Raw genomic sequence first — 18,026 nt, 5'->3', positions numbered from 1 at the left:
AAATCAAAATCCCAGCTTGTAATACAGGTAGTTCCTCTGCGAAAATTCTCCAACAACAGGTCTGATTATCATACGTGCCTGTTATCTAATAGTGATATTCTAAAATGCGGTGTGTAATAAATTTATTACAACAACAACTATATAATAACAACAACATCAAAATCAACAACGACAACACGCCGACAAACGACGGCAATAACAACGCATGTAACAATGTATTACGTCCATTACGATACTGATAATGATAACGATTGCGATGTTAGTTATGATTATTATCATAGAATACACAGACCATTGATTAACGAAATAATTTCTTAACTTTCTCACCCAAACCTGTAACTAGTTAAGACGCAGGCGCTAGAAAAGGAGCGAAATTAGATACCCATGGCCCAGTGTGCATGAAGTCTTTTTATTTATTCAAAGTTTTTAGTTTAATCCGGTAAGCCGTGTATACATGGACTATATGTACGCCCTGTGTCAATTTACATCATAGAAAACCTCTATTCCGACTAACTCGGTCACACCCATGAGGCTATTGTACCCGGACACTACATCAACTGCGGCGTCAAAAGAAGTGAACATGCCCGTATGACATAGGTAAAGACTTCGGCTGGCTTTAACCACGAGTCCTTGAGTAGGTTGACCCGACACATCTAGGAGGCTCACTACGAGTGGGTATCGCTGTTAATTATACGTGACTTGACGTCTATTTTGAAATATAATAGAACGGTATTCGACTCACATGGATAAGCGTTTTAGTATTAAGGTCTGTGCCTGGCATAAAGGTCTGGGTGGGCGTTGTCTGAGTACCCCACATCTGCAGGCTCGTTTTATTCCATTCACCGTATGACGTCTCCGACGAAACCACTGAACAAGAACTTTCAAAGATCATGCAGCTTTAGCCCCCGTGGGACAAAAATCAGTTGCAGACTGTAACCGTGTTTATATCTTACCTGTCGAGAACGGGAGTTCATACCTGAGCAATTTTCTCCCCTCGGGTATCAGCGCCAAACTCCTACGCCTGAATTCTTCAAGAGAACTTCTATCTTTGGAATACAACCTTTAGCAAATCATCGAACTTGCTGACTCCAAGCCCTTAGCTGATGGCCATCGGAGTTTGTCATGCACGCAGTTAGATATAGTAATTTATAAGAGTTACACCTGGAATATGTTACCGTAACTTAGAACTTATCTGCACATAGCTTTAGGCGCGTACCCATTCCCAGTGTCATCAAGCCCATCCTACTACCGTTGTGTTTACACGTTTCGCTTGGTACATATCATTGCCCCGGACATTCCTTCTTCGGTCGTAAAACTTAACCGGATATTTATTGTTGGGATAACCGCAAAATATTGTCCAAGATGGCGATAGCACGTAAGTACAGGTTACTTGTATTCGGTTTTATGTTTTACTGACTAAAAATATATGTCGAAATCGTTTTTCAGTGTAATTCACAGTATACAGTTTGCAATACATACGTTTAAATAAACTTAATTACCTGACGTTAATTTCACTCTTGGCATTTGCAGCTTAGTCGCAGTAAAGAATTTCTGTTGTTAGGCTTCCTTAAAAATAATTTTTTTAGGTGTATATGCAGTAGAGTGTAGGCCTTGTAGTAGAGACCCTTGTATAGACTCACCAGCCTTTAGACATAAACCATTGAACTCTAATCAGAGTGTTATAGCCTACAATCAGCTGATAAAATCTTTCTTCATGCGTGAACAGGTTTTGTTAAAAACAAGAAAGAATTCTGTTATATTTCTTGTAATATAATAATCCTTACAACACGGAAGAAATGTACATCTTTACAGGCGTGGTCATAATCCAACATATAATAAACGGGATCAAAGAGGAAATAAATTAACGATATTATGGATTAACACCACGTAGAGAATGCTTCAGTCACATCTGTGAGAACTTTTCGGGATGCTTTGTTACAATCGTTATTCTGACTAATAGGTGACACACGTTTTTGTTCTTTTCCCAGATAATAAGCCAGAAAGCTAGTTTCCAGTTTTTGGGAAAAATCTTTGGACTGGAAGTACCCTATTATACTCTGTCTAACCGTCTAATCGTGTAATGTTCATACCGATGTATCGTGCAATGTTTATACACGATGTATCGTGTAATGTTCATATACAATGTATCGTGTAATGTTCATACACAAAGTGTCGTGCAATGTTCATACACAAAGTATCGTGTAATGTTCATACACAAAGTATCGTGTAATGTTCATACACGATGTATCGTGTAATGTTCATACCCAATGTATCGTGTAATGTTCACACACGAGGTATCGTGTAATGTTCATACACGATGTATCGTGTAATGTTCATACACAAAGTGTCGTGAAATGTTCATACACAAAGTATCGTGTAATGTTCATACACGATGTATCGTGTAATGTTCATACACAAAGTGTCGTGAAATGTTCATACACAAAGTATCGTGTAATGTTCATACACGATGTATCGTGTAATGTTCATACCCAATCTATTGTGTATTGTTCACAAACGAGGTATCGTGTAATGTTCATACACAAAGTGTCGTGTAATGTTCATACACGATGTATCGTGTAATGTTCATACACGATGTATCGTGTCATGTTCATACACGATGTATCGTGTCATGTTTATACCCAGTGTATCGTGTAATGTTCACACACGAGGTATTGTGCAATGTTTATACACGATGTATCGTGTAATGTTTATACCCAGTGTATCGTGTAATGTTCATACACGATGTATTGTGCAATGTTCATACACGATGTATCGTGTAATGTTTCATTTAGTGTGCAGAATTATATTGTCAAACATATTATAAGAATTTACATTTGAAAAAATATCCACACGTTATCTACTAAATGGCAAACCATGTGCGCAAATAAATCCATCGGAAATTCCCAAAAGCTAAGTCAGGTCAATGTATTGAAATGGATGGCCCATAAAGAAAGATAGGATGTCACAAGTTTGCCGCCCGACGGCATGGTATGCTGGCCTCACAGCATACAGGCCGCACAACATATGCAGACCGCAGAATATACAGACGACACAGTATACAGGCCGAACAGCACAAGCAGACAGCACAATATGCCAAACTCAAAGCGTACAAACAACAAAAAACATACCGGACGCACAACATACACACCACGTAATATACAGACCACACAACACACACAGCATACACAACATACACACCACGTAATATACAGACCACACAACATCTACACATCACACAGCACACACAACATACACATCACACAACATACATACCACACAAAATACCGACCGCACAACCAAGCTACTGGACAACAAACAGACCACAAAACATAGCTACCGCATAACATACAGCACATCATAAAGACCGCACACCATATGCAGACGGCACAATTTACTAACCTCAAAGCAAACAGACCACACAACATATCGAACGCAAAACATACACACCGAACAACATACAAATCGCAAAACATACCGACCGCACAACATACATGTAGCTACCGCACAACATACACACCACACAGCATAACTACCGCACAGAATGCACACCCCACAACATACAGACCACACAACAGAAAGATCACACAACTGAAAGACCGCACAATGCACGTGTATATACCGCATATCATACAGACTAGCACAACATACCGACCGCACAATACATCGAACAAAAACAATAGACATACCGGCTGAAGGAGATACTTGTCTAAGCTAAAAATGGAAAAGAAAAAACTGAAAACAAAAGTCTTGATTTCATTAATCACTTATCTCACGCTTGGCGATTTCACCTTTCAAACTGAGAGGGAATTCCTAAGCACAAGTCGCGTGTTTCAGGGCACAGTGTCTATTCACACATCAGTGCTTATTTCTATCAGTCAGTCAGACTTTCACCTGACTGTTCCAGATCTAAACATATACCTACCAGTGATGTATTTGAAGTGTTTTGCAGACAGACAGCAGCCAAGTCGTGACTGAAACAAGAACACACTTAAGTAATGTTCACCAAAGAAGTGTCACATGACCTTATAAACTGACAGCGTGCTGATCTGTAAAAGTTGTTTTGCAGCTAGAGATCAGACATACAGCTGCTTTGATGTTTATATAAGAAAGGCAATTGCAAGTCATCTGCGAGCCTTTATTTGCACAAAGCAAAGTGGTAAGGCTGCATCTAAATATAAACTCCTCCGATCGTAATCAGGGTCACAAAAAGGTTCACATCGGACTGAAAAGCATGCATCAAATTCCAATGGTTGCGCAAGCAAGTTGACTTCTAGGATGACCCCTAGGTTTTGTGGTACTTTTAGAACGTCATGTATCACGAGCATAAAGCTAACAACAGTGCTGGGGTGATTTTACGCTATTTCATCTCTCTCACGCGGAAGCAAATTATGAGTGAGTGCTTAGGTTTTAACGTCGAACTTACCAACTTTTCAGTCATATGACGACGAAGGAGTACTTGTGGTGTGTGTAATGTGCCTCCTTGTCACAGGACATTTTTACACCTCTCTTTAGTCTCGTGCTTTATATCCATTTCTATAACATTTGAACTATTAAAAGGAGAAAAAAAGTTGTATTGTTTTATACCTATCACTCGCTGATGTGCGTTGCATGGAAATGTGTTTTACTATTGGTAATAGTCAGACTTCATATATAGATCTGATTGCTCTCTGAGGCCATACTCACGTAAACTGCCTTATATGATGAAAAGTACGTTTTTGGGGCGGAATAAACTATGGGCTTTTGTCAAGTTACTGACGTGCTTTCCTGATTTAGCGAATATTATGTGCCTATTAAGTTGGAAAAAGCCAAATGCTCTCCAACAGACGTTAGGCCGCGCAAATGGCCACAACAGCACCATGCACCTCTAATAGTCACCTGTACTTTAAGGTCTCGTGAACACCTCTCGTGACCTCAGGTCACACGTAATACAGAGATGTTTTTATTAGAGACCGTTTGCAAGTCCGCCATACAAGCGGATGTATGCACCGTGGTTACACCTACAAGAGCAAACAAAATTAATAAATCTGCAAAACATGTACTAAAACCGCCCCTAAGTCATCTGTGTTTAATTTATAAATGTAGGTGTGGGTAACTCGACAAGAATGTTTATTTCTGCTCCATTCGTCATTGTATTTTACTTCAGACATCAGGATTCACTATTGTTAATATATTTATTTATTTGATTGGTGTTTCACGCGGTAGACAAATATATTTCACTTCTACGACGGCGGCCAGCCTTATGGTGGGAGAAAACCGGGCAGACCCGAGGGCAAACCCACGACCATCTGCAGGCTGTTAGCAGACCTTCCCACGTAGGGCCAGAGATCTCCATATACATGCATGTGGGTGCATCGAGCAATATATAGGCCTATATTAAGTCTCTCGAAGATAATATTGTAGTTTAGCATAGGGAATAAGAAAAAAAGGTAACTCAGTCTTTTTTCTTTAAAATAGCGTGTACATCTAACATATCATGGTAGTGACCATGAGCGATTTTACAGAGATGGACATATTTATTTATTTGATTGGAGTTTTACATGGTAACAATATTTCACATATATACGATGATGAGAAGAAACTAGGCATGGAGCAGCCACCACGCACAGGTTGCTGGTGTATTCCTTCCTGCGTACATAAATGACGAGAGAACATGGGCTGAGTTGAATGTAGGCGAGAAGTTACATGCAAAGTAGACCGATTATAGGCTGTTGATCCACTACTGATCACAGATGTAACACTACTGACTACAGATGTAATATTACTGTCTACAGGTGTAATACTACTGGCTACATATTTACCACTACTGACTACAGATGTAATACTACTGTCTACAGATGTACTACCTTTTACCATTCCGCGCATGGGTTATGCATTTTTTTATATGCATTAACACATGAGGTGGAACAGATGTGCCCCGAATAATCATACCATTGTTGGCATCTAATTCTGTAAAAACCCTAATTCTTCTAAAATCTGGGACAGATATTAGTAGTATTGAAAGTAGAATATTTCATTTCTTTACCAGCCTGTAGACAAATAAAGATGTGAGTGTATTGTTCATTAGATGGTTTAACCATGTGAGATAAAGGAAACTCAATATTCCTGCTAAAATTACATATGCATTGGCTAAATTGAGCACACCAGGTGTTCCAAATTTTAGAAGGAGTAGGGTAACAAAACTTTTAACCCTAAGGTAAAACAAATTGAATTGTACTGACACAGTCCCATCCAGTCCTGTTTCATTGCTTTAACCTCAGAGCGGAACGCCAAAGGAGGTAGATACAATTGCTATTTCCAAAGTCTTTGGTACTACCCGACATGGCTTTAATCCCGCGCCTCCCGAGGACACTGTAATCATTTGGCCATCTAAGCAGTTTTCATGAAAGTGAAGGAAGAAGTTTTATAAAGGAAAAAAGCTTAAGTCCAATCCAAAGCAGATCTGACTAAGTGCAAAACAGTAGTCCTGGTTCCGAAACATTTTTGACCTTCGTTAAAATCTGCAATACGATTTGAGGGCTTACTACTATTATTGGGCCATAGAAGTTAAAATTTGGTCCCCTCATCAGTGTCACCTGTATGGCTGCGTTATCAAATCGGGGCCCCTTGACTCATGTGCATCAAGTGCACATGCGTAGCCTAAAGGGACACCTACTGGTCGGCTTTGTGTTAGTCAACTGTAGATGTCAATGGTGTCATGTCTCATGTCTTTGACATGACATTCGAGTGAGGCCATAAATGTACACATGTAATATAATAATATAATTTAAATCCGTACCTTTCCATCTTTTCCACAGAATGTCCAAAACTAAGCAATCTGACTGAGAATCCGACGCTTCTGACAATTGACAACATTAGCGAACCCCGGCTAAGCGACTACCGGCGAACCGTCGGAATAACGGTGAAGCTGACATGCGCACTGGATAGCCTTAAACTGACGCCCAACAACCCGACTCTAACCTGCCAGAGTAACAAACAGTGGAATGCAGCTATACCAGTCTGTGAAAGTGAGATTCTTTCCCTTTTCTTGTTCATTGAGCTCTAATTATTTGTTCATTAAATACCTGGTATATTTATTTGTCTAATTATCTTTTCATTTTTCCAAATACAAACTTCTGACGAACTTCAAAGATTAGTGAAGGACGCGTGGAGTTGAACAAACTTTAGTTTGTGCAAATGGCCACTCAGTGGCCATGGACACTTCTCACTCAAGTTCAAGACACAACTATGAAGGGGTAAACTCTATCTTTAAGGCCGGGGACTGATTTTGTTTTGTTTTGTGTTTTTGATTGGAGTTTTCAACCGTGTTCAAGAATATTTTGCTTATACGACCAAGTCCGCAGGTTGATGGAACCCCTTCCAGCATACTACAGGAGAGGTTTCGAGCAGGAGCTGGACTTGAAATCAAAGCGACCGCACTGGGGAAAACACTCCTATTCGTTATTTATAGTGGTCGTTCTAGGCATAGCACACATTCTACTGGTTAAAATACTTCCTGAGGCAACTGCGGGTATCGAGCCAGCAGCCTCAGAGTCGGGCACATTCGGGCCATATCCGAATTGATCAGTAAACTATTACCTCAAGATGTCATCGCAAATGGCCAAACTTGCTGGCAAGGGCTTATCCTGTCACAAGAACTATGCAGATTAGGTGACAAGTAATGTATTTGACTCCCATGTCCCGCTCCACCCATGACTCTTTCTCATTATGTAGTAGACTTCGTTTTAGAAAAGTGTTTTGAGGTTTGTGTGTGAAGGACAGGTTAATCCCCAACCGGAATAAAGGGAAGATTTGATACAAACACTTCTATCTTATCATCATGATTTGGTGCAGACATTTTTTTTACGAATGATGAGGGCAAATGCAATATTTCTGGCATTTTTTATTTTTTAAAAATGAAAAAAAAATTTACGAGTAATGAGGGCAAACGCGATATTTCCGGAAGGAAATTTTTCCAGTTTATGCTTCCCTCATTTAAGAAAAAACCATTTACCAGGAATAGTTCGGGTTACTGCCTTTCAGAACATGATATTCGAACATACACGGCATGTACTAATATAATTGAAATTATTCTAAAATTTGAAAAAGAAAAGTTATAAAGCCGCCCACATTATAAATTTTGAAGAATTTCATCACGGGTATTGAACAGTAAAGCGTGCACAGGCGAGTCTGGCATTTATGTGTAAGGTAATTATCTAGGCTTTACTAAAATAATAACGAAAATGCGAATCCACTGACTTTTTTCGGCAAGGAATCTTCGTTACAGTTTCTTTAGCATTGCTCTGCATCACTTGTTCCCAGGGGTATCTGCCGCCACGACCCCTCCCCGAAGTTCCCCTGTCCCGACCCTCTCGCAGGAGCAGGTAACCATTGTCGGCATTACTGGAGGAGTGGGAGGATTTATACTCATAATCCTTGTTGCCCTCATCGTCTGTATTTGTATTATGCAAAATCGTTCACGCACAAGGTGAGATTACAAGTCTTTTAAATGAAAAGTGGTTCTTTAAAATTAAAAGTAAAGGAAAATTTTAATTGAAATCGAACATGTTTCATTCAAACTTTAAAAAATGATATTCTTAGATTTGTTACCAAACGTCAAGTGGAGTCTAATTCGGACCTCTCTGTGCAACAAAAGCTATATACACGTTTAATAATATTAATTATTACAAGTATTAATACTGTGTTAAGTCTGCTATTACTCCCCAGGAAAAAATCGTGCTAAAATCCACAATAAGATGAAAAGTTGTGTTTTCTTTAAAAGTTCAAATGTTTTGAAAGTTTTCTCTTTTTAAAATCACGAATATTACACCATGGATATTTGTTTCAATGATCTCTTGCCGTGAGAACATTTAACAACATAACTGGGCCCAAAACTAAGATTTTTTTTGCGATTGTTTGTTCAGTTGAACTGGATTTTATCTTTCAAAGTTTTTGCTTTAACTTTCTATAGCGACTTGACGAAAGCAATAAACATAAACCTAGCTTTTCACCTGTGCTAATATAACAACATTTGGAAACACGTAAAGTATTTGTTAGAAGTAAGAAAAAGGCAAATACCTGTCAATATACATCGGCTTACATGTATACATTTATTTTGCGCTAAATTATACACATGCACTCAAAACATTAACCTGTTAATTTTAACAGAAAAGTCTGAGTCTTGTCTGAGTGATGCAAGGATGTATTCTGATACTACATGTATAACACAGTATTTTGTCATACTGAACATATTAATGTGTTAGTCTAAAAGAACCTTTATGCTGAGTTTATTTGTTGCAATAGTAGAATACAATCACTCGGACAACAGGCTTTCTGTTAAAATTAACATATTAATTTTTTGAGTTTGTTGTTTGGTAATTTTTACCTTGTAGATTCACATTTCAATAAATCATTAGTTGTCCACCCTGTTTAATTTACAAGCATTTTTTCAGGGCCACCTTGTTCTACGTGTGCGTTTGTAATTTTTTATTGAAATTACTACTCAGGAGGAAAAGGAAAAAAAAGATACAAAAAATAAACCTATTTTGGCTGGTTGTTTACATTCATTCATTTCTACATTTTTCTACATCTATAAGGTATTTTGATTTAAACTTAAACACAGCTAACATAATCTTGGCTATTTTCTGTTTCCCAGGCGAGCGGACAAAACAGTTGTACGTCCGGCCGGAACGGATGTGACGTCACTAACTACCGTGCATCCACTGGACACCCGTGCTGTGAGGTAATTTGTTTTCTTTTTTTTCTCCTGTTTGTCTCAATTCATATGTCTCAAACTTAATTTCGCCTACTTGACGAAATTGATCCTGCCTCGAACTTTAATTCGCCTACTTTTCGCGAATTATCCTACCTTCACGGCTTGTAGGGAATAGCGTTCAAAATGTATTTTCAGGCACATTTGCTTGAACTTCTTTACTTTTAAGTTCTAATAATAGATAAAAAAATACCTTCATGCAAATCTATTGTAGATCTTTAAGTAGCAGTTTGCCCTCTTTAACCACAAAACGGTTTCCTGTTGCACAAAGATTAATGTTCCCGGGACTTAATTTTGCTCATAGCGACCTTTTTATTGTTTCTAGAAATAAATTCAACCACATAAATATGTTTCTAATAGCCTTATTTTGCTAGCTTCCCTACCACCTATTTTTGTTTCTTACCACCTAAAGTTGTTTCCAAACAGATAAAGCTGTGAATATACACAGCTGATTATGTTCACAGTGACCTACATTTAATTTTGTTTCTAATCTCCCAAGAAAAACCACTTAATGTTCTTCCATTCCATTCTCCCTGATCACCCACAGAGGGTACTCGGCCTACCCTTCGTTTACGTCACATGACTATTACCCAGAACACACCCGACAAACATACCATTCGATGGCATTACCAACTGCGACTTCAGGATATGACGTGTATAACAACCCATCATTTCGCCTGGATCCTGACGAGCGTGACCTCACATCACGAGACGATGTTCTTGACGTCATCGCCAGGGAGCGAATGGATCAGCTGGCTTACGAAAAGGACAGGTTGGTATACATTCCCTATTCCTATGTTAGTAAAGTAGACAATTCACCGAGTTTTCAAATTTCAAGTTTGATCAAGTTTCAAGGCTTGCGATATGCTGCTTTGACCTGCAAAGGAATGACGAAGGCCAAGTTTGCCTCACAATGTGTGGAAGAGGTATTCCGAACTGATAATTACGCATAAAAAGTAAGACTAAGTCGAGCGGCTTCCAAATACATGTGAGGTGTTCTAGATAATGAGAGGCGCTCCTGATGCATGTGATGTGTTTCCTGATACACGTGAGGTGTTCCTAATACATGTGAGGTGCTTCCTGATACATGTGAGGTGTTTCGTGATTCATGTGAGGTGCTTCCTGATACATGTGAGGTGTTTCCTGATTCATGTGAGGTGCTCCTGATACATGTGAGGTGTTTCCTCATTCATGTGAGGTGCTCCTGATACATGTGAGGATACATACTTTCTGACACATACGAATGAACTGTCCAATAACATGTTTATGGTATTTCCTTCAGGTTCCGGTCACTGGAATATCCCCGCCCTGACTATTTTGTTGGCGAAGACACCAGAGCTCATGGCAAACGTTTCGCCAAAAGAGGACCAAGGTAATTATTTCCGTAAAGCAGTTTTTAATTACGTTGTGAGGTTTTTCCACTTTTTGTTTTGGAATGTCAGGGGTTATATATAGAGTGACAGAATGCCTGAGTGGCTTTTTGAAAACAGATTGTTTTGTCTCGAGACAAATGTAATTGTGGAATCGAACACCATTAAAACCTCAAATCTTATACATCACTTCCATAATGTAAAATCCAAACTTTTGTCAGAGATGGAGGAGAGAAAGAAAATGCTATTAGATTAAAACCATTTAAAGCGTTTTACAAACGGTTGAGGATCTGGTCATTTAACAGTGTCCTAATGTAAAACTTGGCAGTTGTTTACAAAATGTGTTTTACAAAATGTTTGACAGTGCTATTCATTTAACAGTGTTTTAATGTAAAATGAGCAGTTTTGGGTGTTGTTTCGTGTTGTTTAACATTGTAAATGTAAATGTAAATGTTAAGAATGGTTTGTAATTTGACTTCTAATCAGACTTGCAAATATTCGTACAGCTACGACACGTTGCATCGGTTTTACTGGGTGCTTTTTAAAACTAGAAAACATTTCATAGTCCGCGATAGTCCTCATAATCCCTTTAATTGTAATTTTTTTATTTATCCAACATTATCTCACCCTTACATTTAATTTCATATTTCTCTGATTATTGTTTTTCTTACCTATCAATTCTTATTATTTTAAGGTTTGCTTTAGATGAAATGGGACGTGTCATATGAAGTCCATATACTAATTAAGTACAAGACATTGAACCACTACTGGAATCAAACTACTGGAGTAATGAGCACGGGTACATTGGCTGAAATTTAGTTGTTATAATTCTGAAAATTTCAGGGCTGTAGTAATGACCTTTGTGTGAATGTTTTTTTTTTTTTGTTTTTGTTTTTTTTTTTGCCTCCTATTGATCAATAAGAACGAGTTCCACTGTACCTTATAGCTCTTTTCAAACTGCTAGTAACAATTTACTATCTTCAGATCACCGGAAGCCGTTACCCGAGCTCAGAGAACTCTTCAGTACGTGGAGGAACATAGCAGCGGGTCTCCTGAGCCGTCGTATTTAGGTCAAGGACGATACGATGACAAATCCACAATTTACCCTGACGGCTCCAGGAGCCTTGACCGTTACCTTGACGACTCGCGTAGCAGAGGTCGTTACCCTGGCAACTACAGTCCGCACCGTTACTTTAGCAACCCTCTTGAACTTGCGCAAGGTTATCCAGGATACCCAGATAATCGTGGTTCTTCTAATATCCACAGAGGTTATGACAGATATGATTTATCCGGGTAAGTGAAAATGCTTGTGTATGGTGTTAAGTAATACTCAGTTATATTAATTAATCAATCAAAAAATCGATAAATTTCCAGGAAAGTGTTGGTTCCGACTTTTAACAACAGTGCTGACTTTTTGTGGCGCTTACCATGTCTTTTAAGACTACTTGTTATTCACCAATAAGCTAGATAGCTATTTTCCTTGCGCATGACCGAGACTTCTTTGGTGTGTGACAAACAAGATCACGCTGCTAAACTATAGCTTTTCACTCTCGGCAGTCACACACATTTCAGCAAGTTTTGTGCATTTTAAGCGAGAATTTGCGAGAACAAAGACTTTAAATGGGCTCAAACATAGTTTCAAGCCGAAATGAGACAAAAATTTACATACAATTTACACTTGTATGGGCTGAACATTTGCCTTTGTCTAAGTATGCAATCTTGTAGCTCTGGCATGACTGACCGCATGCTATTATTTATCCTACTCATGACTAGTTTTGCCCATGCGCATTGATGCACCAGTTAAAACAGCTATCCGGCTAACACATATATTGTGTGTGTATGTATGTCGTGCGTGCATATATGTGGGAAACGGCCAAACTTTGGTTATTTGCCCTTAGCAAGTCGGATTCTTCTACCCATAAAAATGGCCACCAACGTATAACTGAAAAATTCTTGAACATGTCTTAAAGCATAATTAAAATAATAAATATATGTTTGTGTAAGCATTACTGGTGTGATCCAGAAACCGGTGTCGCCTATAGTATGTCTTATTTGCCCCTTGGTAGAAGGCATAGACGAGTTTTAGGACAATACTTTCAATAAAATCTGACATGGTTAAAAATCTACCCGCAGCGGGTCAGTTGAGCAGTGGCCATGAAAGTCGATAATCGAGATCACGTAGATAACTTTATGTCCTTGATTTTAGTCTTTTTGGGGCATAGTATCCAAGTCGCCACACGCACATCTCAGGGTTTGAATAATATGGGTAGATTTTGTTTAGGTTACCATTTAGATAGACGTAGACACTCCGACCTAACCATTATCTGCTTTTTGTAAAGGGATGAACAAGTTTCCTCAAATGTAGTGTTGTATGATGTATGAAAGGTACATGTGTTAGTTATTTCACATATAGGTACGTACGTATATGCTTAAATAACGGATATCACCAGGAGGGTTATGGTGAAGCGCCAGTGATCAGATTTGGAAAGTCTGTAGGTGGTCTCTGTAGCCTTATGGTTAGCGTTCCAGCGCAGCACAATGACCCAGGAAGCGCAGCTCACACTGGCTACCTCTCCGGTCGCGTATATTTATTTATATATTTGATTGATTGTTTTATGCCGTACTCAAGAATATTTCATTCATATGGCGGTGGCAAGCATTATGGTGGGTGGAAACCGTGCAGAGCCCGGGGGTAACCCACGACCATCCGCAGGTTGCGGACAGACATTCCCACGTACGACCGGAAAGGAAGCCAACATGAGCTGGGCTTGAACTCTTAGCGCCCGCATTGGTAAGAGACCTCTGGTGGGGTATAGGTAGGTATGGGTAGGTACATGTATGCCGGAAAATTGTGATGGTTGTGGGTTCTCTGGTTTTCTTCCACCGCCATAAACCTGAGAACTCCAAGCACTGACTCGTAAACATGAGAATATTCAACTTACAAAACATCGCAGGTATGAAAAAAGGCTTGCATTATTTTCATTTAACCAACCGATGTGTCAGTGTGATGGCGTCTTGAGGACTTAGGCTTGACCAAGCAGTGTGTCAACGAAGAATGAAATCTAAGCGTTTACACAAAGTTTCAACGGTTTTGTTAACTCCACATGACGACAGTTTTCCCAATACCAGTAGATCGTGGTTTTGACTCAACCAATTTTTTTTTTCTCTACAAGCACCTGTAACCAATCTTGCAAATTAAGACGACAATCTCAACCACTCACCCCTCACCCACACATCACCCCTTCACCCTCTCATCCACACTTCAGCCCAGACTAATTGATTGCTATGGTTTAACGCATTTCCAGGCATGGCTCTCAATCAGGTCCGGAATTGGAATCCAGTGCAAGTCACTGGCGACCAAAGTAAGTAGATACAGTACGGGAAATTCAGTTAAGCGGAAGTGACACAGCCCGCAAACGAATAAGAGGATCATTGGAGACAATCACACACTCAATAAAACATTATGTTAATCCAAAACGGAAGTCTGTTAATTGAATGATGAGAGAATATATCTAATCTTATAAAGTGATGCGGTATCTTATTCAGTATATCTTGTTAGTCGACTTCCGCATGCTGAATTAATAGAATATGTGTAATATACTTTATTTATTTATTTTTTTTATTTGATTGGTGTTTTACGCCGTACTCAAGAATATTTCATTTATACGACGGCGGCCAGCATTATGGTGGGAGGAAACTGGGCAGAGCCCAGGGGAAACCCACGACCATCCGCAGGTTGCTGACAGACCGATATTCTTTACCTCATAGGCTGCTGCAATAACGTAACAATCTGGTTCCATAAGGCAATATATTCTACTATCATCTAAACAACAGCTTATCTGTTCAATTTAACAGATTAGTTATTATTATTTATTCCTTGAGAGACCCTTTTATTTACATGTAAGTTTGCGTTAATCATTCTCGGCGTTTTCAAGACTTCATATTTTCACACCTGCAGGTATTGACGACGCTTTACTCGTCACATTCACACCCATGTACACAATAAGGAATCTTCAAAAGTACCCTCACCCCGCTTCCCTTATACCTGCCCCACCGCCGCTTGCAAAGTAATTTAGCTTTCTGCTTTTCATACGCTCACAATAAAGATCTTTAAAAAGTCTTTCTTATCCGCATTACTCTTATCCTAACCAAATAATAGCGCTTTTTTTCAAGATGGACGTGTATATTATGGCCCTCACACAGTGTACATGCTTGTAAATACCATATCATCATATCACGCTCTCTTGGCTTCCATTGATTATGGTCGTGACTAGTTTTTGACTCCACTTCTTAACACCACGCGCAGAGAGTAGAAAGGCCTCATGTCTCTGGACACTTAAAGTGATCTGTTGATTTTAACAGAAAGTATGTTCTTTGAGTGATGCTAGAATGGTTATTGTTATTCTAACGTAATACTGTGTCACATTAAGCATGATATTCTGTTAGTCTAGTAATTTTTATGTTGAATTAATACAATATATATATATATATATATATATATATATATATATATATATATATATATATATATATATATATATATATATATATATATATATATGGCACATTTAACAGAATATTCTGTTGCAAAGGCAGAATATGATCTCACATCACTCAAACAACATATTTTCTTTTAAAATTAACAGATTCCTTTTTTTTGAGCATAGAGCAAACATTATTTTAGCTTGTTGTTCTTTGCTTGCTGTAGATGCCGCCTTTATGCCAGCAAATGTTTGTGCCAGCTTCTTGTACTCGTTTTGTAAGTTTCACACTGGCTTACCGTGGCCACAGACCCCCATTAATTTTCCATAACCGACAATGTTAAGGTTTACCGCTGCAGGCTCAACCCGAAACATTCTGTGAAAATATGGAATTTTTTCTTGTGGCTTTTTGGAGGGATATAAGCCTCGTCCATTGGCGTTTTATTTTAGTAGGTCAGGCTGAATTAGCAAGTCTTACACAACTACTCTCTTGTGGTCTGTGTTATACTCAAAGAGAGGCCTCACAATTCCTGCCAGGAATGTACCGTCGTAGTGTGACAAGGCCAACAGTGTCTCCATCGTAGTGGAGTAGATTTTTTGATGTTTGATCACCAAATTCTACCGTTTTTTCTTCCGTTTTCAATGTTTTAAACGATCGAGGTCGACTCGGAGAACATAGGGGCATCTATATGCAGTTTGGAAGGTCGTGCGGGGAGGTTCTACTTTTATCAAAAACCGGATGTGCAACTTTTAACTTTTGAACCATTTATTTTCTCTTGGAGTGTTTGGATACTTTTTGTGCACAGGAGATAGGTTTCAAAGTTTCAGATTTCAAAAGTTTAATTAGATCACACAAAGCAATTACCATTTGAAAACCGCTATGTTACCCCCACCCCCAACTTCTGGTTTTCCGCTCTCCACGTGGTACCAGTGTAAATCAGAGAATCCGCTTAAATCCTAAATAGAAAACTAATGAATTTATCTTCTTGACGTTATATATTACACATCTCCTTTGCTTATACCATTCTCGTTATCACGCATTCCCATTTCTTGACCCGCGGTTCGCCATACCTTCTCATTGCCCTGTAATCATCGGAGCTTCGGGTCATATGTTTATAACTTTCATCACGGGAGTTGGCATTTTTAATCAGGGTGCTCCATTTTTGTTTCACCCAAAACCAGTTAAAGATTTTTGAATGCAATTAAACAAATAAGCTCAATTCATCATTTCTCTGCATTTTACTAATATGTTTAGCTGTTAAATTCATCTCTTTATCTCCACCCATATTTGTTCATTTTATATCTATGCTATGAAAATGAAATATGCGCTTATATTTTGTGGGTTTTTTTTTGCCTAGGATTTTGTTTGATTTTTGGATCGACATAATGCATACTGTTTAATCATCTCTCATTTAATATGCCTTATATGTTTAAATCATTTCCTTGACTTCATATTTATTTCATTTTCGTCTTTGTTGTACAGCACGAAAACGCATTACACCAACAACAGACACAGATAACACTGGCAAGGCAATCTTAAGATCATATTGCTCTGACTTCCTTCCATACTGGACAATCGAAGTAGGTGGCGAGGAGATACAACGACATCGCATATAATGAACAGAACGTCATCAAATTGTGTTTGTGAATGATCTAGCTACCTGTGTTGTTCTTGTTTTACTTCTACCCGTGAACAGTGTTATATAAAATAGTCATCAACCAAAGGCGCTTGTCTTTGTCTTAACAAGATGTTTTCCCGAGACGTAGTGGTGTCCTCTTATTTATAAACCAAAGGTTTTAAATTTAAAGCTTAAAGTCCGGATCTTATCACATTTACCACTAAATTCAAATTTTCATTTATTTGGATGTTTGGATTTTTTTTTACAATAGAATGGGGAGTTAAACATTGTTTAACTTATTCTTATTAACTTAATGAATTTATCAGCACTTGCATTATTTGAGGTTCACAGGCTTAAATTAGTTCTGTTAGCTGTGACGTGAAATCGTTAAGAGGAGAATTTATCTGAAGAAGAGCGATGGTTTATACTGCATACATAAACATGGTCACAGTTGTACAGCTGAAAAGTTGTTACCTGCCGCTTTAAACACCAATCAAAAAAAATACGCATGACACTTATTTTAGACTAACATTTATCAAGTTTACGCTTGCATAATTCCAGCGTCAAAATGTGATGACAAGTTTACGTGTCTTTTTTACAGTATTTATGGCATCGTAAATCATCTTCATATTTATTTACTCCAAAATATATCTATTTGATTGCAATGTAACCAGGGTTATTCAATACTTTGATTCGCCCATTGTGCAATGTGGATGTTTAATGACGTCATTTTTACTGTTGATAACTTTAGTTTGTTTACTTTGTAGAGTTCAGTTTTGTTAATTACAAGTATAAAAAGCTCATTAGT

The 18,026-nt window shown here is 38.4% G+C and overlaps 1 protein-coding gene across 2 annotated transcripts; it reads left to right on the top strand.

Annotated features, from left to right (window-relative positions):
• Positions 1-846: 846 nt before the first annotated feature.
• LOC135462932 (uncharacterized) lies at positions 847-17,408 on the top strand. 2 transcript variants are annotated; one of them, XM_064740247.1, is made up of 9 exons: positions 847-1,375; positions 6,795-7,004; positions 8,299-8,464; positions 9,632-9,718; positions 10,296-10,520; positions 11,031-11,120; positions 12,103-12,411; positions 14,424-14,480; positions 17,083-17,408. In XM_064740247.1, exons 1-9 carry the CDS (start codon positions 1,363-1,365, stop codon positions 17,117-17,119), a joined length of 1,194 nt encoding a protein of 397 aa, XP_064596317.1. In that variant the 5' UTR covers positions 847-1,362; the 3' UTR covers positions 17,120-17,408. The 2 variants fall into 2 exon arrangements, with proteins under 2 accessions (XP_064596317.1, XP_064596318.1); XM_064740248.1 differs by lacking the exon at positions 14,424-14,480.
• The last annotated feature ends 618 nt before the right edge of the window (positions 17,409-18,026 follow it).

This window comes from Liolophura sinensis, chromosome 2, assembly GCF_032854445.1.
Source record: "Liolophura sinensis isolate JHLJ2023 chromosome 2, CUHK_Ljap_v2, whole genome shotgun sequence".
Lineage (NCBI taxonomy): Eukaryota > Metazoa > Mollusca > Polyplacophora > Chitonida > Chitonidae > Liolophura > Liolophura sinensis.
Note: the sequence above shows the minus strand (reverse complement) of the source record. Positions and strands in the feature narration are given on the sequence as shown.